This window comes from Sciurus carolinensis, chromosome 16 (genome assembly GCF_902686445.1).
Source record: "Sciurus carolinensis chromosome 16, mSciCar1.2, whole genome shotgun sequence".
NCBI lineage: Eukaryota > Metazoa > Chordata > Mammalia > Rodentia > Sciuridae > Sciurus > Sciurus carolinensis.
In genome coordinates, this window is record NC_062228.1 from 15,681,769 (window position 1) to 15,702,269 (window position 20,501).

General features: G+C 35.5%; 1 protein-coding gene across 4 annotated transcripts in view; it reads right to left on the reverse strand.

Annotated features, from left to right (window-relative positions):
- Positions 1–20,501, reverse strand: part of Nfat5 (nuclear factor of activated T cells 5) — a 108,936-nt gene that overhangs the window by 13,002 nt on the left and 75,433 nt on the right. For 3 of the 4 annotated variants that reach the window (XM_047527317.1, XM_047527315.1, XM_047527318.1), the window contains 4 exons: positions 14,087–14,221; positions 13,759–13,811; positions 6,082–6,214; positions 5,084–5,164 (listed from right to left, as the gene is read on the reverse strand). In XM_047527317.1, the coding sequence (XP_047383273.1) occupies positions 5,084–5,164; positions 6,082–6,214; positions 13,759–13,811; positions 14,087–14,221 (402 nt within the window). The remainder of the gene's footprint in view (positions 1–5,083; positions 5,165–6,081; positions 6,215–13,758; positions 13,812–14,086; positions 14,222–20,501) is intronic. The other variant, XM_047527316.1, reaches the window with a different exon arrangement.

Consider the following 20,501-nt stretch of genomic DNA (forward strand, 5'->3'; position numbering starts at 1 on the left):
TCTGGTCTGTTGTATTGTTCTGGCTCTTCTTGAACTCCAAATACATTCTTTCTTTCTTTTTTTACATGAGAGTTGAGTGTATTTTGACATATTATACATACTTGGAGTGTAACTTCCCATTCTTGTGGTTGTACATGATGTGGAGTTACACTGGCTGTGTATCCATTTATGAATATATGAAAGTTATGTCCGATTCATTCTACTGTCTTTCCCATTCCCATCCCCGCTCCCTCCAGCTACATGTTTTGCTGCTGGTATTGCCTAATGAATGAAAGGTTACCTGGGCTATCTGATGTCTTTGGTGGGACTGAGAGATGTGGGACAGAAAGCATTTTCTCTGATCTCCTAGTGCCAACAGGATTCCCAGGTTTCCCATTCTATCACTTCTGGTGCTTCTGGTAGTAGAGAAACATATATTTGGGCTGCCTTCTGCCACTGGGTGAAGGCTTGGGAGATTCCAGGCCTGGTTCACTTTCTACCTCTGGGTTGCATTCTGTCACTGGATGGAGGTTTGAGAGATGCTTGGCCTATATCCTTCTGCTGTTTGGGTAAGGATAAGGAAACCCTGGGCTTGCTAGCACCACAAATGCAGAGCGGGTCTTACTATTGTTGCCTGGTGGGGGACAGGGGATACACTGGCTCCTGGGTTCTGCTGTTGCCATTCCTGCAGACAGATTTGACTGCTGATGCTAGCATGTATATAGCCTGATGTGTGTTAGACCTTCCAAGTTCCACTGTAGGCAGATCAGGCCCTCTGCTGCTGGCAGGTATAGTTAAGCCCTCCTAGTTCTGCTAGTATAGATTGGTTGGATGGGAGGATTCACTCCTAAACTCCACTAATGGGCTAGTTGTTGCCACTATGATCATCCCAATAAATCTCTGCTGGGCTTTTCCTCTCTCATTTCTTTGGTCAAACACAGCAGAGTCTTCTTGTTTGTTTATTGAACTTGTAGGCAGTTCTGGTTTGCATACCTCTTTGGTACCCAATTCAGAATGAATGGGAGATAAAAAGAAAACCTAGGAAACTTACTGTGGTATTGTTCTTCAGGTTCTGAGGTCCCTGGCCACTCTACCTTCTTCTTTCCATATTTCAAAGTACTTTTATGATTGCTAAATTATTTCCAGTCTACTTAGTAGTGATTGGAGGGCACATGCAGGAATAATAAGTACATACAATTTTATCCTAGAATCTATACTTGTATTTTCTTTTCTTTTCTTTTTTTTTTTTTTTGTGGTACTGGAGATTTAACATAGGGGTACTCTACCACTGAGCTACATTCCCAGTCTGTTTCTTGTTGTTTTGTTTTCAATTTTATTTTGAGAAAAAGTCTTGCTGAGCTGCTGAGGTTACAGGCATGCGCCACTATACTTTAATACCACTTTAAAAAATTTAAATGGCCTGAAAGATAGCCCTACAATGTTCTAGGCACTGTTTGAGGTTTTGAGAATCTAGTGATAAATAAGATGGATATAATCCCTACTACCTGGAAATTACATTCTAGTAAGAGAAGAAAAAAATGAAAACAAGTAAAGTCTATGTACACCTAAGGGTTGAGGGAGATCTTTTAAGTTAACTCAGAAAATCCAGATGGTAAACAAGAAGGACATATTTTATCATTCTAATACTGATATGAACTTGTGGAGAATATTGGTATTGATGGCTATTATAACTTTAAAACTTTTTAAACTTGGCAGGTGTGGTGGTGCACACCTGTAATCCCAGCAATTCAGGAGGCTGAGGCAGGAGGACTGCAAGTGACAGGCCAGCCTCAGAAATTTAGGAAGGTCCTGTCTCAAAATAAAAAATTAAAAGGATTGGAGAGATAGCCCAGTGCTACAGAATCCCTGGGTTCAATTCCAAGTACCACAAAACAAACAAAACAAAACAAAAAAAAACAGTTTTCTCTTCCACTCATGCCAAATAACATTCAGCAACTGAGAACAGGATTGAGGTCAAATATAAATATAAATATAAATATGTTTGGTTAAAATATGAATTAAGATTAATAAGAAAGGAAATAAGAGCGTGAAAAGAATATAGACTTCTGAGGGGAAACTAAAGTTTCAACCTCTATCATTCGCTAGCTGTGTGATCTTGAGCAAATCACTTAACCTTTCTAAGCTCTGATTTATTTGCATATAAAATGAGATTGAACTAGATTAACTCTATGGTTCCCCAAAACTCCTAAAACTTGCCATACTGTTGCATCCAGTTAGAGAAAAATAAATACTCAAATATTTTTCACACTCATCCAATTAACCACTCCTTACAAAGCTGAAACTCAAAGAAAGCACATAAATATTTTATCTCTAGGTCCCAAACAGGCATCAGTCTTTAAGCAATCTGTTTATAGTCATCTACCTGTATCAGAAAACTTTCTAAAATTTTCCCAAGAAACTATTAACAATAGTATACACTGTATACTTCATTTTATTGACTTAAATTACTTTTGTGATAAGGATATATACACAGTTGGGTAAAATTCACTTTAGAGAGAAAATTTTCAACATCTGGAATCACAAAAATAAGCTATCTGTGGAGGATAATTCCTTTTTCGGAAAATGATGACTTTTTAAAAATCAGTCAGGAATCTCTATTTAATATCACTGCATTTAAAATGACAAATTTAAAGTTTATACTGATCAGATTGTTTAGTATTCAATTAATTATATAATCTTCACAAAATTATTTTTTATCCTACCTCAACTGATAAGGTAATGATCAAAATAAGGTATGAATGGTTCTGGGTACAGTGATGCACTCCTGTAATCCCAGCAATTCAGGAGGCTGAAGCAGAAGGATCTCAAGTTTCAGGGCAGCGTCAGCAATTTAGTGAGGCTCTCAGTAACTTAGTGAGACCCTGTCTCAAAATTTAAAAAATAAAATAAAAAGGTTGGGGATGTGGCTCAGTGGTACTGCCACAAAATTCAATCCCTAGTACTAAAAAAAAGAGTTTGAATTGTGAAAAATACCAATAGGTGTACGTCTGTTTTCTTTGGCTTGCAGTGCTGGGGATCTAAACCAGGGCCTCATGCATGCCAAGCAAACTTTCTATCATTGAGCCATATCCCAGCCCTACGTCTGTTTCTTATTCATTTTTTGGCTAGTAAGATTTTGATCAAAGGACTAATTCATTTTATTACTAAAAATTAAACATAGCCTTTTAACCTTCAATTCTTAATCTTGTATAAGAAATTTCACATTGGATTAGACTGTGTTCCACCCGGACATGAAAGCATCACAAAGAATTTTTGGAGAAAAGACTGAATCCTAAAAGTTGACAAAGGATAGGTCACAAAGGTCCCTGATATTCTTTACTAATTAATTAATTATTCATTTAATAAACAAGATTTGAATGATTTTCAATTATACCAATTTTTTTTAGTCCTACCTAAGTGACCATGGGCAAATTATTTAACATCTCTGGATTCTTCACTTATGAAACAGTAACAATAAGTTATCAACCTAACAGAGTTTGGAAGATTAAATAATACCTGTAAAGAGCTGTCTATCACTTAATATATATATTCAAAAAATGTTAGCTACAGCTGTCCATAGATTTGTGACTTTTTTCTTCAGCTAAATTTGATAATCCTGGCAGTTAATTTAGAAGGCTGTAATTCCCCATTAAACTACTCTGGAAAATGTTCACTGTGAATAATTATAATTTATTATGTAATTAATTGTGATACTGAACCATTACATATGCAAATACTGAACTTTACTATTGAGAATAAAAAAATTCACTGTATTTGATAAAAGTTTTGAGCACATCATGCTCCTTAAGGACCAATGAGCTCTTATTTATTTATTTATTTACTGGTACTGAAGACTGAACCCAATGGTGCCTTACCATGAACTATATCCCCAGTCCTTTTATATTTTTATATTATTTCTTTATTTAGGGGACTGAACCCAGGGGCACTTTATCACTGACCTACATCCCCAGCCATTTTTTATTTTTGATTTGAGACAGGTTGTAGAGGACTTTGCTAAGTTGCTGGGGCTGACTCTGAACTTGGGATCCTCCTGCCTCAGCATTACAAAGTGGTGGGATTACAGGTTAAATTTTTATATTTAAATTAATTCATAAATTTAAAGGCAGAAAAATACAAATAAAAGCCAGAATTATAGAAATATGCCATTATGTAATATGCACCTTCATATATGAAACCCCAAAACCATTAACACTGTGTAACACAGTGATATTAAGAAAACCTACCTTACCACATTATACAAACCCACAGATAAGAGTTTATATTCACCATTTCTTCAGACAGAATAAGTAAAGATTTCAGAAGGAAGAATGATAATTAAAGAACCTAAGGAAACTTTTGAATGCTTGTAGTTTTATATTTTGGTCTCCTCAGCCTTGATGACAACTACTAATCTATTGGAAACAAAAAGTTTTATAGGCTCTATTTTACATTTTTATATTTTATATATATTACTTTAAAGAGTTTTGATATTGGGGAATTTTTAAAAATTTCCTCTACTCCAACACATATATTTAATATTTTAGGTGTAGATGGACACAATACCTTTATTTTATTCATTCACTTTCATGTGGTGCTGAGGATCCAACCAGTGCCTCACACATGCTAGGCAAGCACTTAAATACTGAACCATAACCCCAGTCCTCCAACATATATTTTTTGTGGTGTTGTTGCTGTTTTTGTACCAGTGACTAAACCCAGGGGTACTTAACCACTGATCTACATCTCCTGCCCTTTTTATGTTTTATTTTGAAACAGGGTCTCGCTAAGTTGCTGAGGCTGGCCTCAAACTTGCGATCCTCCTGTCTTGGTCTCCCAAGCTGCTGGGATTAGAAGTGGGTGCCACTATGCCTGGCTTTCCAGCATCTATTTTTTAAAAAGTTATGTTTATATGTTGAATAAGAGACAATATTAAGTTGATAAACAAGTCTCTGCATCCAATAAAATCAAATATATTTATTTTAAAATATGGAAGATACCCTGCTAAATTTTACAAATATATAAGAGAAAACAAAAACATTAAAGTTTTCTAGATAAAAAGACAGGATCACCTATTTACAATTTTTAAGAAGAATCAACTTGGTACCTTTCATGGCCTCTTCAAAAGAGCAAGGTCTTGCTGGACTAGATATTTCTTTCTTCACATTGACATTCAAAGCACCAGCTGCTGCAATTAAAGAAAAAGAAGTTCATGTATTTATTTAAGTGTATTCACCTTAACAAACGTGTATCTTTGAATTCTTCAACTAGAATTATTTTCTCACAGAGGATCTTATTTGTTTAACAGAAATTTAAGGTTGAGGTAAGTTTTTGTAACCAGCAGTCTGTCCTTTAAAACTTTAAAACTTACTAATCTCCAAGCGAGGACAGCGTATGATGACTTATCAAAATAAAATTAAAATAGCAATTTTTAAGAACACTTCTGGTAGTTGGAGTGGAAGCACACATCTATAATCCCAGCAACTCGGGAAGCTGAGACAAAAGGAGTTTAAGTTTGAGACCAGTCTGGGCAATTTAACAAGATCCTGCTCAAAATAAAAAATAATAGACATTTAAAACTTAAATAATATTAGAATACTAACAACAACAAAAAAACTGGACCATTTACCTAAATAAATTATTTATTAAAAATACTTACTTGGGTTGGGGCTATGGCTCAGTGGCAGAGCGTTTGCCCAGCACATGTGAGGCACTGGGTTTGATCCTCAGCACCCCATAAAAACAAAAAATAAAGGCATGCTGTTCATCTACAACTACAAAAAAAAAAAAAAAAAAAAAAAAAAAAAACCACACACACACACACAAAACTTATTTGCAAGATGTGATGGTGCATGCCTGTGATTCCCAGTGGCGTGACAGTCTGAGGTCTGAGGTAGGGGGATTTCAAGTTCAAAGACAGCCTCAGTAACTTAGCGAGGCCCTAAGAAACTTAGTGAGACCCCATCTCTAAGCAATACATAAAAAAGGGCTGGGGATTGTGGCTCTGTGATTAAGTGCCCCTACGTTCAATCCCCAATACCCCCTCACCGAAAAGAACTAGAAATTAATTATTCTTTTTGTTCAGGATTTTTCTTTTTGACATACCTGGATCTGGAGTGTAGGTGAATGGCTGAACATCATGGGATCTTCCAGCATTGGTCACTACATATATCCCCACTGATACAGGCAAAGTTATATGTTGGTCATGATATGGGGGAACCTTCACAATAAGATGGTTCTAATTTAAAGAAAAGTACAAGAGTTAGAAAAGAAACAATAAATTTAGAAGTCTAAGTATATTTCCTATTACCTTTAAAGTTTTAAAAGTCTGATTAGAAAAAAAAGTATTTTTAAGCTCAGTGGGTTAACAGGTACTAGGTTATTAATCTTAAGATTTCTTTTAAGGTAGAAATCAAAATGTCTCTGCTCTGTCAACTTCATCTCATTCCCACTTTTCCCCTGCCTTACTAAATACTGACTTTCTCTGTACATTCTTTTAATACCATTTGTAATATTCTTCCTTCACCTCCTCAAATGGTAAGTTCTTCAAATTTTCTACAAGTGTCACCTCCATAGAGAAACCTTCCTTGACTATCCTATTTAAAGTAGAATCCCTCTCCACCGTGGTCAGATAATTATTTATTTCCACATCAGCACTTATTGGCACTTGAAATTACCCTATTCTCCTGCCCACTCTACTTTTGGTCTCTCTCCACTAAGAATGTAAGCTCCATGAGGATCCCGGCTGTCCTTCACTGTATCTCCTCTGTTAAGAATGGCACCACAGGGGCTGGGGGCATAGCTCAGTTGGTAGAGTGCCTGCCTCGCAAGCACAAGGCCCTGGGTTCAATCCCCAGCACCAAAAAAAAAAAAAAAAAAAAAGAATGGCACCATATACAAAATATACTCAAATATACTTGTTGAATAAAAGAACAAATTATGAGGCAAAAAGTATATCCATGAAGCACAAAGTCAGTTTTCCTATGTTCTGTATAACCTCAATGAGATGTACTTCTTAAATAATGCAGTTCTTTTCTTCCTACCATCTTATTAAAGTTAAATGGTTCAGCTCATCCAAACTTCAGTAAATCAGATACTTTTAGTTAGAATACATTCATCCTTCTAAGAAAAGGGAAGAGTTCATAAGTGCTTCATCAGCATTTACTCAAAGGGGCTACATCTTCTTAGAAGATAACATGAACTACATTTGAACTTTTCCTCTTTTTCCCTAGTAAATTATAGTAATGGGAAGTAACACTAAGAAGGTAGTAATTATGCTTTTACTTATGATCTGACATGGAAGAGGTCAAATCTAACAGCTGAGGGTGAGGTGAATCTGTTAACATTTCTTTGTGTGTGTATATGTGTGTGTGTTCCCAGCCACCTCTGTTTATTTGTTTTTGGTATGTGGGATTGAACCCAGGGGTGCTTAAAGGAGCTACATCCCTATCCCTTTTTATTTTTTATTTTGAGACAGGGCCTCACTAAATTGTGGGGCTAGCTAAGAACTTGCAATTCTCTTGCCTCAGCCTCCCCAGCCGCTGGGAGTACAGGGGAACGCCAGCATGCCTAGCCATTTCTGCAACACATCTCCTCCCACCTCCAGCAGCAAGTGAAATCACAGAGGGGTGAGCGACACATCTGGAAGCACAGGAACTTTGGGGCTGTGTCTGGGATGGGAGGACAGTGGGGATAGGACTGAGCGGGGCACTGACTGCTGGCAGGGAAAGGGTATCTGGGATGACAGACCAGGGTTGGCGGTGGGGACATGCACTGAATTATCAAGAACCTGCACTGCGGCTGGACAGTTAAGTGGCTTCCACTTTCTTTCAGGCGTCTCATCTTGATCTGCACATCACAGACTTAGGATGGGACAAAGTAATGAGTGGCAATGTGGCCTTTTCCTAAACTTACTTTTTAAATTTTTTAAAAATGTTTTTGGTACCAGGGATTGAACTCAAAGGCATTCAACCACTGAGCCATAATCCCAGCCCTTTTTTGTATTTTATTTAGAGACAAGGTCTTACTGAGTTGCTTAGCACCTTGCTGTTGCCAAGGCTGGCTTTGAACCCCTGCCTCAGCCTCCTGAGCCGCTGGGATTACACTTGTGCTTATTTCAGTTAGAATACAGTTGACTGATTTAGTTCACTAGACCATGGGACAGACAGTCAGACACAGGGGGCATACCTATTATCTCAAGGACTTGGGAGGCTGAGGCTAGAGAATCAAAAGTTCTAGGCCAGACTTGGCAACTTAGCCAGACCTTGTTTCAAATCAAAATAAAAAAGAGGGCCGAGGGGCTGGGGTGGCTCAGTGGTAGAGCGCGTGCCTAGCATGTGAGGCACTGGCTTCAATTCTCAGCACCACATATAAATAAATGAATAAAATAAAGGTCCAGCAACCACTAAAAAAATTAAATAAAAAAAAAAAGAGGGCCGAAATGTAGATTCAGTGGTAAAGCATCCCTGGGCTAACTCCCCAGTACCTACCCCTGAAAATAAAAAAAGGACAAATGATGTCAAGGTCAAGGTTCAAGGTTTCAATTTCTGAGTGCTTAATTTGTATCTTAAAATACTCTCTAAAATAAAGTAACATTAAAAAAAGAAAGAAAAATTTATGATTACACAAATGGTATGCCTTTACGCCATGTACAGACAGAGAAACAACATGTATCCCATTTTTACAATAAAAAAAAAAAAAGAAAGAAAGAAAGAAAGAGAAAGAGCCAACAAGTTCCTAATTCACATATTTCCTAATTCACATATTTTTAAATCAGGTGGAAAAACATGTAGTATAAATTTGTGTGCATTCACAACTATTTGGACAGGTAGATCTGAATGAATATATGGTCATCAAAAACATACCTGTAATGATTCTACTTCTAAGAAAGAGAAGTCTACTCTCTTTTTCACTGTATCAATTAGAGACTACAATCACATCAAAGAAGCAGCCCACCTAGGTTTAACAAAATGCATGGGTTGACTTGTCAAGCACTCTTCCACTTCTAAATTATATGGCAAACTCTATATTTCAAGTTAGCCTTCTGGAAAAAAAATGTTTCTTATAATGAGATTAAGTATTTAAAACTCAGGTGCATATTTTATCAAAATACTTCTACCCCACTTACTTCAGAGAGCATGTCTAAGCAAACCTAATTTGAAAACTTTTTAAAAGCCAAATGAACTTTTTCCCCCTCAAGTGAACACTCTTTTGATAGTAACTTTTCATACTTCCTCAATCTGAATCTAGAAACTCTACAATTTGAAATATAAGAAGGTAAATTGTGAATACTGATGAAAGTTGTTTTTTAACACTGCTTTCCCAAATTAGGAGCAATTAACCACCACCGAGCTAAGGATACAGTATATACAAAATATACATAGGTATGGAAGATTTTAGAGCAGGTATAACATTCTCGGGGAAAAAAGGGGGAAATGTTTGAATTTCAGTTTCTTAATAAAAATCTGCTTGAACTCAAAATAACCATTTTTTCCCACTTATAGAATACCTTTTTTGAGGTATACTAGCAACAATGCTAGATATTTTTCACTTTCCTATGAAAAATTTATCATTGCCAAATTCATTTCACAGTTGAGGATATATAAAATTGGACTTGAAGAAAGACACTTTACAAGAATACTATTAGAGTCAATTTGAAATACCTATCTTCTAAACACTCAAGTCTTTGTTTAGATTGGTTTTCTCACAAATTCTCCTGAGAATCTTTTCTAGCATTTCTTTCAAGAATTTCTTTTTATTTATTTATTTTTGTTTTTTGAGTACCAAAGATTAAACTCAGGGGCACTCAATGACTGAGCCATATCCCAGTCCTATTTTTTATTTTATTTAGAGACAGGGTCTCACTCAGTTGCTTAGCGCCTCACCCTTGCTGAGGCTGGCTTTGAACTGGAGTTCTTCCTGTCTCAGTCTCTCAAGCCACGGGGATTAAAGGTGTGAGCCCCTGTGCCTTTTTATTTATTTTACCTACTTACTTTTTGGTACATGCCATTGAACCCAGCAGCTTGGAAGGCTGAAACTGAAGAATCTCAAGTTCAAAGCCAGCTTCAGCAACTCAGTGAAACTCTAAGCAACTTAGCGAGACCCTGTCGCTAAACAAAATATTTTTTAAAAAGGGCTGGGGATGTGGCTCAGCGGTTAAACACCCCTGGGTTCAAACCCTGGTACTAAAAAAACAGAAAATCACAGAACTAATGACAGATTACATAATGATTTAGTTTACTGTTTACACAGTTGCTACATTTAGTCACTGACTTTTTTATTTAATGTAGAACTTTTTAATGTAAAAATACATTACATTAAAAAAACTACATTAAATAAGGACATAATTCCTTTCCATTCTAGCATGTCTTACTTCAATGATTATTTTTCTTTAAATCTATTGTACCTTCCCTAAGGTAAGGGAGGGTGGGTGTTTTAAAAATAACTACCCATTCCTCAAAGGGAAAAAAAGAATAAATGAAAGGAAAATCAAGGAAGAAAGGAAAGGGGGAGGGAAGAAAGAAGGGAAAAGAGGGAGAGAAGGGAAGGACCAGGAAGAAAGGGAAGGGAAGGAGGAATAATGACCTGTTAATACAAAGTTCTACATTAGATAGCAAGTTAAGATTAAAACTTGTTGGGGCAGAGAAGGGGTTGGAATGGGAAAGACAGTAGAATGAATTGGACTTAACTGTCCTATGTTCATATATGAATACTTGACCAGTGTTAACTCCATGTCATGTACAACCACAAGAATGGGAAGTTATATTCCATATATGGATATGTCAAAATACATTCTACTATTATGTGTAACTAAAAAGAATACAAAAAGTTTTCTTTTAATTTTTTGTGGGCTATTTTATTATATAATATCAATGTTTACTAATATTGTATAGCATTTCTAAGTCAAGACTCTCAATCTCTTTTTTATCTATAAATCTGTATCATAGGTATAATTATAGTAGAGCATTATAAGTAAGGGAGTTTATCTATCAATTTGTTAAAGCAAAGTGGCACAAGCTCCTCAGGAGGCTGCATTCCAACGTCTGCCCTATCAACTTTGGGCCGATCGCACGCCCCCAGTGGTGGCGACGACCCATTCGAACGTCTGCCCAAGTATGAAGCTTGACTGGGCAATTCGGCAAGACTGTTTAAAAAAAAAAGGGGCGGGGAATGTATCTTAGGTAGATGGCCACTGGCTTCAATCACCAGTACCACAAAAGTAAAAGAAATTAAAACAAGAACATGTTCACAGCATATAAAATATCCCAGAATATATTAAGCTTCATTTAGGATTAAACTCTAGGTATATAAGAACCTGATTGAAATTAGGGTTTGAAGTGTTCTCAGAAAGAACAAATAGACCTTACACCAGAGTCCTCTTTTCATGCAAGGGGAATAAAATGAACAAAGTTTTTCATGAGTACCTTTTTCCCCCCCAGTACTGGGGACTGAATCCAGGGGTACTCTACAAGTGAGCTACATCCCCACCACTTTTTATTTCACACAGGGTCTGACTAAGTTGCCCAGGCTGGCCTCCAACATGAGATCCTCCTGCATCAGCCTCCTGAGTAGCTGGGATTAAAAACATATGTCACTGAAACTGGCTCATGATTATCTATTAAGTGTCTGGTATTATGAGGATAATAGAAGAGTCAGACAACATTGCCCCCTAATCTTCAGGAGTACTCTTGAGGAAGTTATGGTTGGTTTACAGGGAATGGGGATGGTCTGATCAAGGAATATAAGAAATCATAAAAATGCCAGGGTTAGAGCTCAATCTTGTGCAAGAGTCTCTCTTAAGATTAGACAACCAAGGCACAAAAGGGACTTGATTTTCTTAAATAACACAGATTGTTCGTTACAAAGTAGGTACTAGAACTTCAGTTAAGACTGGTAAAGAATCCTAGGAGATATTGTACAACAGCATATGTGACAAAGGAATGACTTAAATCCTACTCGCAAGTAATATAAAGCTAGAGAAAAGCTTTCCACGTGGCATTTGTCCAGGATGTAGGAAGCTCTAGTTCTTACGATACTGTGTAGTAAAGAATTAACTTTACCCAAAGAAAGATCTAGTCTTTGCCCTTGGTTTCTGGGAGGTGATCTCAAGGCTCCTACAATGTCCTATCTGACTGGAGTATCTTTGGGGCTTTGGCCATTGGACAGACTAACAATGTGATTTATGACGAACTCTCTGAAACATGCCATATCAGTTCTGACCTCTGATGGAACTGGAAACTACAGGTCAGGGGCACAAGCAATATATAATAAAGTCCAAAGAAAAACTGGACACCAAAAGCTTGATAGAGCCTCCCTGGTTTGGCAATTCTCTGCAAGTTGTCATACACTGAGGTACTGAGAGAGTAATACTTCCACAAAGATGACAGAAGTTTGGCCTTTAGGACCCTCTTGCCCTCTGTGTCTCCCTTCAGATGGTTCTGATTTGTATCCCTTTGTTGTAATAAATTTATAATCATGTGCAATTTCCAAAGTTCTCTGAATTTTAGCAAATTGCTCAATCTGAGGAGATAGTGGAAGAACCTAAATTTGAAGCCAGCTATCCAAAAGGGACAGTAGCCTGGAGACTTCTAAACTTGTGGCTGACGTCTGAAGCAAGGGCAGTCTTGGCTATTCCCTTAGCCTTCAGTTTGGCAATACATCAGATATAAAATGTTTTATATTTTTATTAGTTTTTTAAAATAGAAAGGAATAAAAAAATAAATTACCCCCCAAATTATGATGTTTTTGGATAAATTGGCTTAGTCTCCAATTCTTGCCTCTTCCACATCTCTGCTTGCTTCCATGTGCTCTTTTTGATCTCCATCAGCTCTATACTAAATTTTAGACTGGGTATTTTAGACTAATTAGCCTATTCCCTCCCTTCCTGTCCCCAATCTATAACTACACCTACTACTCTTCTGCATGTGCCATCTAACTTAACTTGCTCATAGATTTAAGCATCTCTTCCATTAGTTTCAATTTCTTTGAGTTTGGTGCTATCTGCTCTACATACTAATTCTAAGATTTTTTTTTTAAATATCTTTATTTATTTTTTTATGTGGTGAAGATCAAACCCAGTGCCTTCCAGGTGCGAGGCAAACACTTCACCACTGAGACACAACCCGCGCTCCTAATTCTTAGGTCTTTATACTTGTTTTCTAGCTGTTTTTCCTCATTATTTAGAGAGCAATGCATGGAAAGGTCCTACAAATACAGATTATATCCCCCTCAAAGGCTCTTTTTAAAAAGAATTTTTTTAGTTGTAGATGCATGCAATACTTTTATTTACTTTTACATGGTGCTGAGGATGGAACCCACTGCCTCAAATGTGCTAGGCAAGTGCTCTATCATTGAGCCCCTTGAAGACTCTTTAATGTAAGTGTGATGATAAGAGGACTGTGTTCAAATTTAAGAAAGTAACTTTAACAAATACAAAGCACCTGGAACATAAACAGGCACTCAATAAATATTAGTTTCCCTGTGATTTAACTATATTGTAGGGTAAGATAATCCAAATCCTTAGAGAAAATAAATACCAGGAAAGAAATGCTTTATTTATTAACAATGGCAACCTTTGCTAATGCTCTTAAATTTTGATTAGAGAGAACTGGTCATGTCTGGCATCAGAGGAATGATTCCATTTCAGGTAAGGAAATTCAAGAAAAAAACTTTGAGTCACATCAATCCCACACAATGATGAAATGTAATGTGTTGGTTAGAAATTTTTTTAAGAACAAAACTGAACTGCTCAGAGTAGAACTTATAAAAAGGCTTAAATCATACCTGATGAAACAATTCCATGTCAATTTCAGCTTCTGATTTCCAAGAGTTTTCATCTGAATGAAAAAAATAACAACAGTGACTTACTATATTTTTTTTAAATATTTTTCTTGTTGTAGATGGATATACCTTTATATTATTTATTTATATTTTAATGTGATGCTAAGAATCAATCCCAAAGCCTCATACATGCTAGTCAAGCACTCTACCACTAAGTTACAACCCCAGCCTTAAATTTCTGAACAATTCTTTTACTCTGTGGCTAAGACTGTACCTTTAAAACAAAGGGAAAAAATCTAATAATCTATGAACTAATAATATGCCTACTTACCAGAAATATTTTCTTGGAAAATAACTTTAGTGCCTTTCAGAAAGTTCTTGCCAATTAAAAACACTTCTTCCTCCCCTTTCACCGAACAGCTATGCAAGCTTTTTTTTAAGATCTCTGGCACTCCTGCTGGTTGAGCTGTGGGTACACATAAACATTCCATGAAAAGAACCAACAACACAACACTTACTTCTTACCTAAAATCAACATGCAATTATATATTGAGTCCTCCGAGTTTTCTTTGTTCACCCTGAATTTAATGTTCTTTACAACTTACAGAGGACACAGAAAAAAAGTCAGAAAAGATCACATTAATTTCTAACAACCTTTGGAAGATATTATAGAGCTAGATAAGTGCCTAAGATGAGGTTTTATTTATTACATGTCATCTTTGCTTTTTTATTACATGAGTGGTAAGTTTGAAAATATAAACCTGTTCATGTTTTTGTCTTCATAATATTTTTAAAAAATTATAAGCTTGTCCTACAGTTGTAACCTTTAAAATGTCACCATTACATCCTAGAATCTCTGAGGCAAAAAGAGGTGTGTGGGTGGTTCTGAGAGTATATTTAAATATCTAGACCCAGGACCCAGAGACCCCAAACCAAAAGAAAACCTAAAAATAGACTGAACCACTTTCAGAACAACCCATTCTACCAGGATAGGTCTCTGAACCAGGAACCAGGTTAAAAAGTAAGATGCACTTGTTTTTAATTAGAAGGACAAAATAACCACTACTAAATTTAACAAAGGCAAGTACTGAGGAGCCAGAGATAATGAGAAAATTGCAATTAGCCTATCAACTTCTTTAAAAAAAATTTTTTTTAAGTTGCAGATGGATATAATACCTTTATTTTACTTATTTATTTTTATGCAGTGCTGAGGATTGAACCCAGTGCCTCACAAGTGCTAGGCAAGTGCTCTACCACTGAGCTACAATCCCAGCCTGCCTATCAACTTCTTTAGGATAGAATTTCTTTAAGAAAATGTGAGAAGTTGATAAGGGAAAATATGCAATTAAGCAGAGGTAAACAAAAGGATTTCTCTAAGCTTTTCATACTGTGACATGCAGTATAAATATCCAAAGAGTACCCTTACTGCACCCATAAGGACTAGTTGTCCAACCAATATATATAAGTAAGTTTCAAGTACTCAAGAAAGTTCAAGTTTATAAGAACCTGATTTGAAAACTTCACTCTGTCACAGATTACATTATTTGTTGTTTTAGCAAATCTTTACAACATATGCATTGCAAAGGCAAATAAATATTGCTTGTCTAACTCATCCATTTATAAATTAATGAGACTTTTCACTAAACTCTGGAGAAATTAACTTCAGTTCTTTAAAGATATTTACATGCTTTATTAATAGTTAATTTTATTTTTTATAAAAACATAATGTGCAAAGTTATATTATTGTACAAATGTTTACTGTTCCTTCTATCCCAGGTCCTTCTTTGTGGAAAGGCTATAATTCTTGCCCCACTCACATCAAGCTTAGTCATATGACTTGTTTGGATAACTGAAGTAATATGCCAAATCCAAGCAAAAGCTTTAAGAGTCATCACATAGTTCCACAATCTCTGCTTTTGTAAACCACCAGAGAATTTCTGGTGGTTTTGTTACTGCAGCATTATTTAGCCTCTACTTAATGTACAATTATCTTATCTTTGTTACATATTCAAAAGACAAAATGACATTTTCAGTGATGTCAAGGAATTGGGATTGTGTATATGTTTCACACACTATCTGAAATCCATAGGATTAATGTATAAACAGAATGAAATGGGTTAATAGTGTTATCCTGGCAATTCTATAGTCTATCAAACAAAAAATTAAAAAAACAATTTGTTTAAAAAAGTAACTTTGCAAAGTAACATGAGAAGACTATTTGTTTTTTAAAAGACATTAAAGAAAACTATGGTAAGTATAATTTTGATTAGAAAACAAAATATTGTATTAAAAAAATAAAATACAAAGTCTACAACATTTCCTCCATTTTCAAATATTATGTGGAAATCCCACAGATGACGATAACTTTTTTCCTATTTCATGTTTTCCTTTTATGTATTAAAGATGGCCAAATCAGGCCCTGAAAATTTAGAATATATTTATCTTAGTCTACATATTTGTATTTACATTACAGAAAGCACCAGTCTGCTACTGCTGAAAATAATGAAACTTTTAATTTTTGACCTTTCAAAAGATCCTTTCAAGTTTAATGGTTACCTAACACGGCAGACTCCATACTAAACAGAATTAAGGTCAGGATTCTTTAAGTATTAACTGTTTTATTTTTATCTCTAACTAATTGGTAAGCTGACTTTGCCCCTACTTTGGTCCTGGAGATTGAACCTAGGATCCTGTACACACTACACATGCTCTACTGTGTAAGCTGACTCTTAAAAGTGATCACACTGCTTGAAAATTATTGCATATCAAAAAAGCAGTCATCTTTCCAGAATTATAAAAACAATGTGCCTTTAGATTCTGTTCAGACAGCAGTGTTAGAAAATAAAGCTGAAAAATTAATGAATAACTGGAAGCTGAAAAATAACTAGATGAGAATTTCAACCTGTCAAAAGAGAATTCATAAAGGTCTGTAATAATACCTGTGAAAATTACATATTTAGCAAAAAAAAAAAAATTAAAGGCCTATATCTGACCAAATAAATTACGAATTATGCCTGAAATTTTAAGAAAGAGATATTGTAGTTAATATTAATATTATTCTTTTCCCAAAATGATGGGACAGAAACAAGAGAAAAGAAAATTGTTAAATTCAGAGTCAGATTTAATTTAATAAGCATTATAAGATAAAATCTAATCTACAATAAAGTTATAATTAACTTTTCTTACTAAAATTACTTACTGTAGGAGGGTAGATATGAAAATTGATTTTTTTTTTTTTTTGTGGTGCTGGGGATTGAACCCAGGGCTTTGTGCATGTAAGGCAAGCAATCTACCAACTGAGCTATATCCCCAGCCCAAAAATTGATATTCTTTAATTGATGTAACAAATACAAAGTAATACAAACTTATAAAGTAATATAAACTTACAGACCAAAACAAAAAACATACATAATTATGTTGTCTGCAGAACTCTAAAGATATTATTAAGAAAATCCATATAGAAGGACACAAAGGTCATTTCCCCAACTCCTTCAAGTAGTAAGGATTTAACCCAGGGCCTCTCACATGCTTGGCAAGTTCTGTATCATTGAGCTATATACCCAGTCCTCCAAGGTCACTGTTAAACTAATACAAAACAGAAATTTGGGGTGTGTGTGGGAGGGTGTACTACAAATTGGACCCACTAGAAATTTTACCACTGACTATATCCCCAGTCCTTTTTAATTCTGAGATGGGGTCTCACTAAGTTGCTGAAAATCTTGCTAAATTTCTGAAGTTAGCCTCAAACTTGCAATCTTCCTAACCTCAGCCTCCCAACTGCACAGGATTCCAGGCATGCACCACCCAGCTTCAAAGCTGGAATATTTTGTAAGGTCACAATGCATAGCACAAATCCTGGCATTTGTCCTTCTTCCCATTCAAAGTCTCTAGATGTAATACACGTATTTTCCTCTCCTCCCTTCTATCTTCATCACCTTGAGTCACTTTCTTTTTTTCCTCTCGTGTCCCTGTCCTTCTGTCTCCCATTCCAATTCCAATCTTTCTTAGTAACCTATTTCCTTTTAACCTCTCATTCTATTCCAACTGCTCAAACCTGCCAAAAAAAAAAAAAAAGGTTATGTTCATGGAAATAAATACAAGTCAGAAATATAATGAAACAAATATTTTTAGTTTTTAAATAAAAAGATTATATATTAGAGTATTTTGTACCACTATATTTCTTCCTCTTCCCCCATATGCACCCCACCCACACTGCCTAAATTCAAACACCAAGCTTCCTAAAGTGGTCAGGATAAAATTCAATTTTTTTGCTCAATACACAATTGTCTTTATGAAAGACAGCTTGCCTCACTCTCTAACCTTAAATCTTTCAACTTTTTCATGTGTATCTTTTTGTTCCAATCTTTTTTAATTCCTCAAAAAAAAAAAAAAATCACACCCTTTTGTGAAGTATATTTATATGAGGATCTATCCGTACAGAACGACCTTCTTCTAAATCCCATTTTGCCAGGCTTACTTCCATTTGTCCTTCAGGACTTGGCATAAGTTTTAACATTTCTGAATAGTTTTGAACTAGATGCTCTTCTCTTTCCAACATCCCTATTCATGTATCTACTGCAAATATACATCTTTATTTAATTCTGTAACACAATTTAAAGTTTACCTGTTTTTTTGCCCCTAGCCTGCCAGACTCTTAAGTTCCTTAAATTATCATTTCTTTATTTCTAAGTTCCATGCATTGTAATTATCGGTTACATCAACTATGAAACTAAACCAAATGTTGGGGCTCACAACTCTAACCCCAAATTCTTGCGAGCCTGAGGCATGAGGACTGAGGTCAATATGGACAATATTCCAAGACTGCTTAAAAAAAAAAAAAAAAAAGTTAACTATGAAGTTTTCCAAAAACAAACATGCCTAAGACTCACCTTAGGAGATTCTGATTATCAAGTGTTTTTTTTTTTTTAATCTACCACAGATGATTCTAGGAGTGAAAACCACTGGATTTAATTGTATTGAATAAGTGACTGACTGAATGAGGAAGATGGCACAGTTTTGTTATTAAAACATGGTCGGGCTTGGTAGGACACATCTATAATCTCAGTAGCTCAGAAGGCTGAGGCAGGAGGATCGTACGTTCAAGGTTAGTCTCAGCAATTTAGAAAAGTCCTAAGCAACTTAGCAAGACCCTGTCCCTAAATAAAATATAAAAAGGGTTGGGAGGGTTGAGGCTGTAGCTCAGTGGCAGAGTGCTTGCCTGGTATATGTAAGGCACTGGGTTTGAATCTTAGCACCACATAAAAATAAACAAGGAAGATAAAGGCATTCTGTCTATCTACAACCACACACACATACACACACCAAAAAAAAAAAAAAAAAAGAAGAAAAAACAAAAAACAAAAAGGGCTGGGGATGAGGTTCAGTGGTTAAGTGCCCCTTCAATCCCTGGTATAAAAATAGAAGTGTTTCTCTAAATAAATTAAAGCCTCCAATATATGCAACCGTTAAAAGCAAGCACTGGGCACAGTGCTGCATACCTGTAATCTCAGCTATTTGGGAGGCTGAGGCAGGAGGACCACAAAGTTCAAGGCCATCCTGGGCAACTTAGACTCTCAAAATAGAAAGAGCTGGGATATAGCTCAGTGGTAGGGCACTCCTAGGTTAAATCCCCAGTACTACAAAAAACAAAAAACAAAAAAAAGGCAAGCTCAACAAACAATTTCTCTGCCAAAATTTGCTGAAAGATTCCATGAAAATGAAAAGTTTTAGTAATATCATATTTTGTTTTTAAAAATAGGTCAAGGAAGGTGAAAAAAAATGATCAGGTTGAAACAAAGAACTCACTTTCCTTCAATATTTTCAGAAAAAATGATGTTAAACAGGGAGAAGAATGGAGAAATGTTTCTAAAAAAATTGTCTTCTGTGTATCACAAGACAGATATTCAGAGAAATGTTAAACAAGAAACTGTCTACTATATGACCCAGCAATTGTACTTCTAGATATCTATACAAAAGAACTGATAACATCCCTATACAAAACTATATTATATGTATGTGTTCACAGCAGCATTATTCACAACACCCAACAGGTAGAAATGATCCACATGTCCATCAATAGATGAACAGTTAAACAAAATGTGGTATATATCCAAAAAATACTGTATCAACCAGTCATAAATAGGAATGACATGCATATTATATAATACACATAAACCTTAAAAATATGCTACATTTAAAAAGTCATATATTGTATGATTCCTTTATCAAATGTACAAAATAGGCGAATCCATGGAGACGAAGAGTAGATTAGTTGTTGCCAATGATAGGAATGGAGAGTGACTGCTAATGGGTAAAGGATTTCTTTCTGATGTAGTAACAAAAATGTTCTAAACTATTTAAAGATGATGGCTGCAAAACTTTGCGAATATGCTAAAAACCATGTAACTAAAAGGCTGAATTCTAAAAGGCTGAATTTTAGGATATATGAATTACATTTTCATTAATGCTGTTATAAAATAAACTGTCATTTATGGGACATAAACATGAATCTGACTGGGCCTAAATTTGAAACAACCAATTAAATGCCTACATCCCAATATCCTACTGATAAATTATATGATGTGAAAGTATATCCCTTCTTATGTCATAATAAATCAATACAAAATCATTTCTATATTCTATGGTGGACAATACAAAATCATTTCTATATTCTATGGTGGTTACCGGCTCTAAACAACAGAAAAATGAAATTTACATTTCCTTCATCTGCCATGACCCACCCTGAA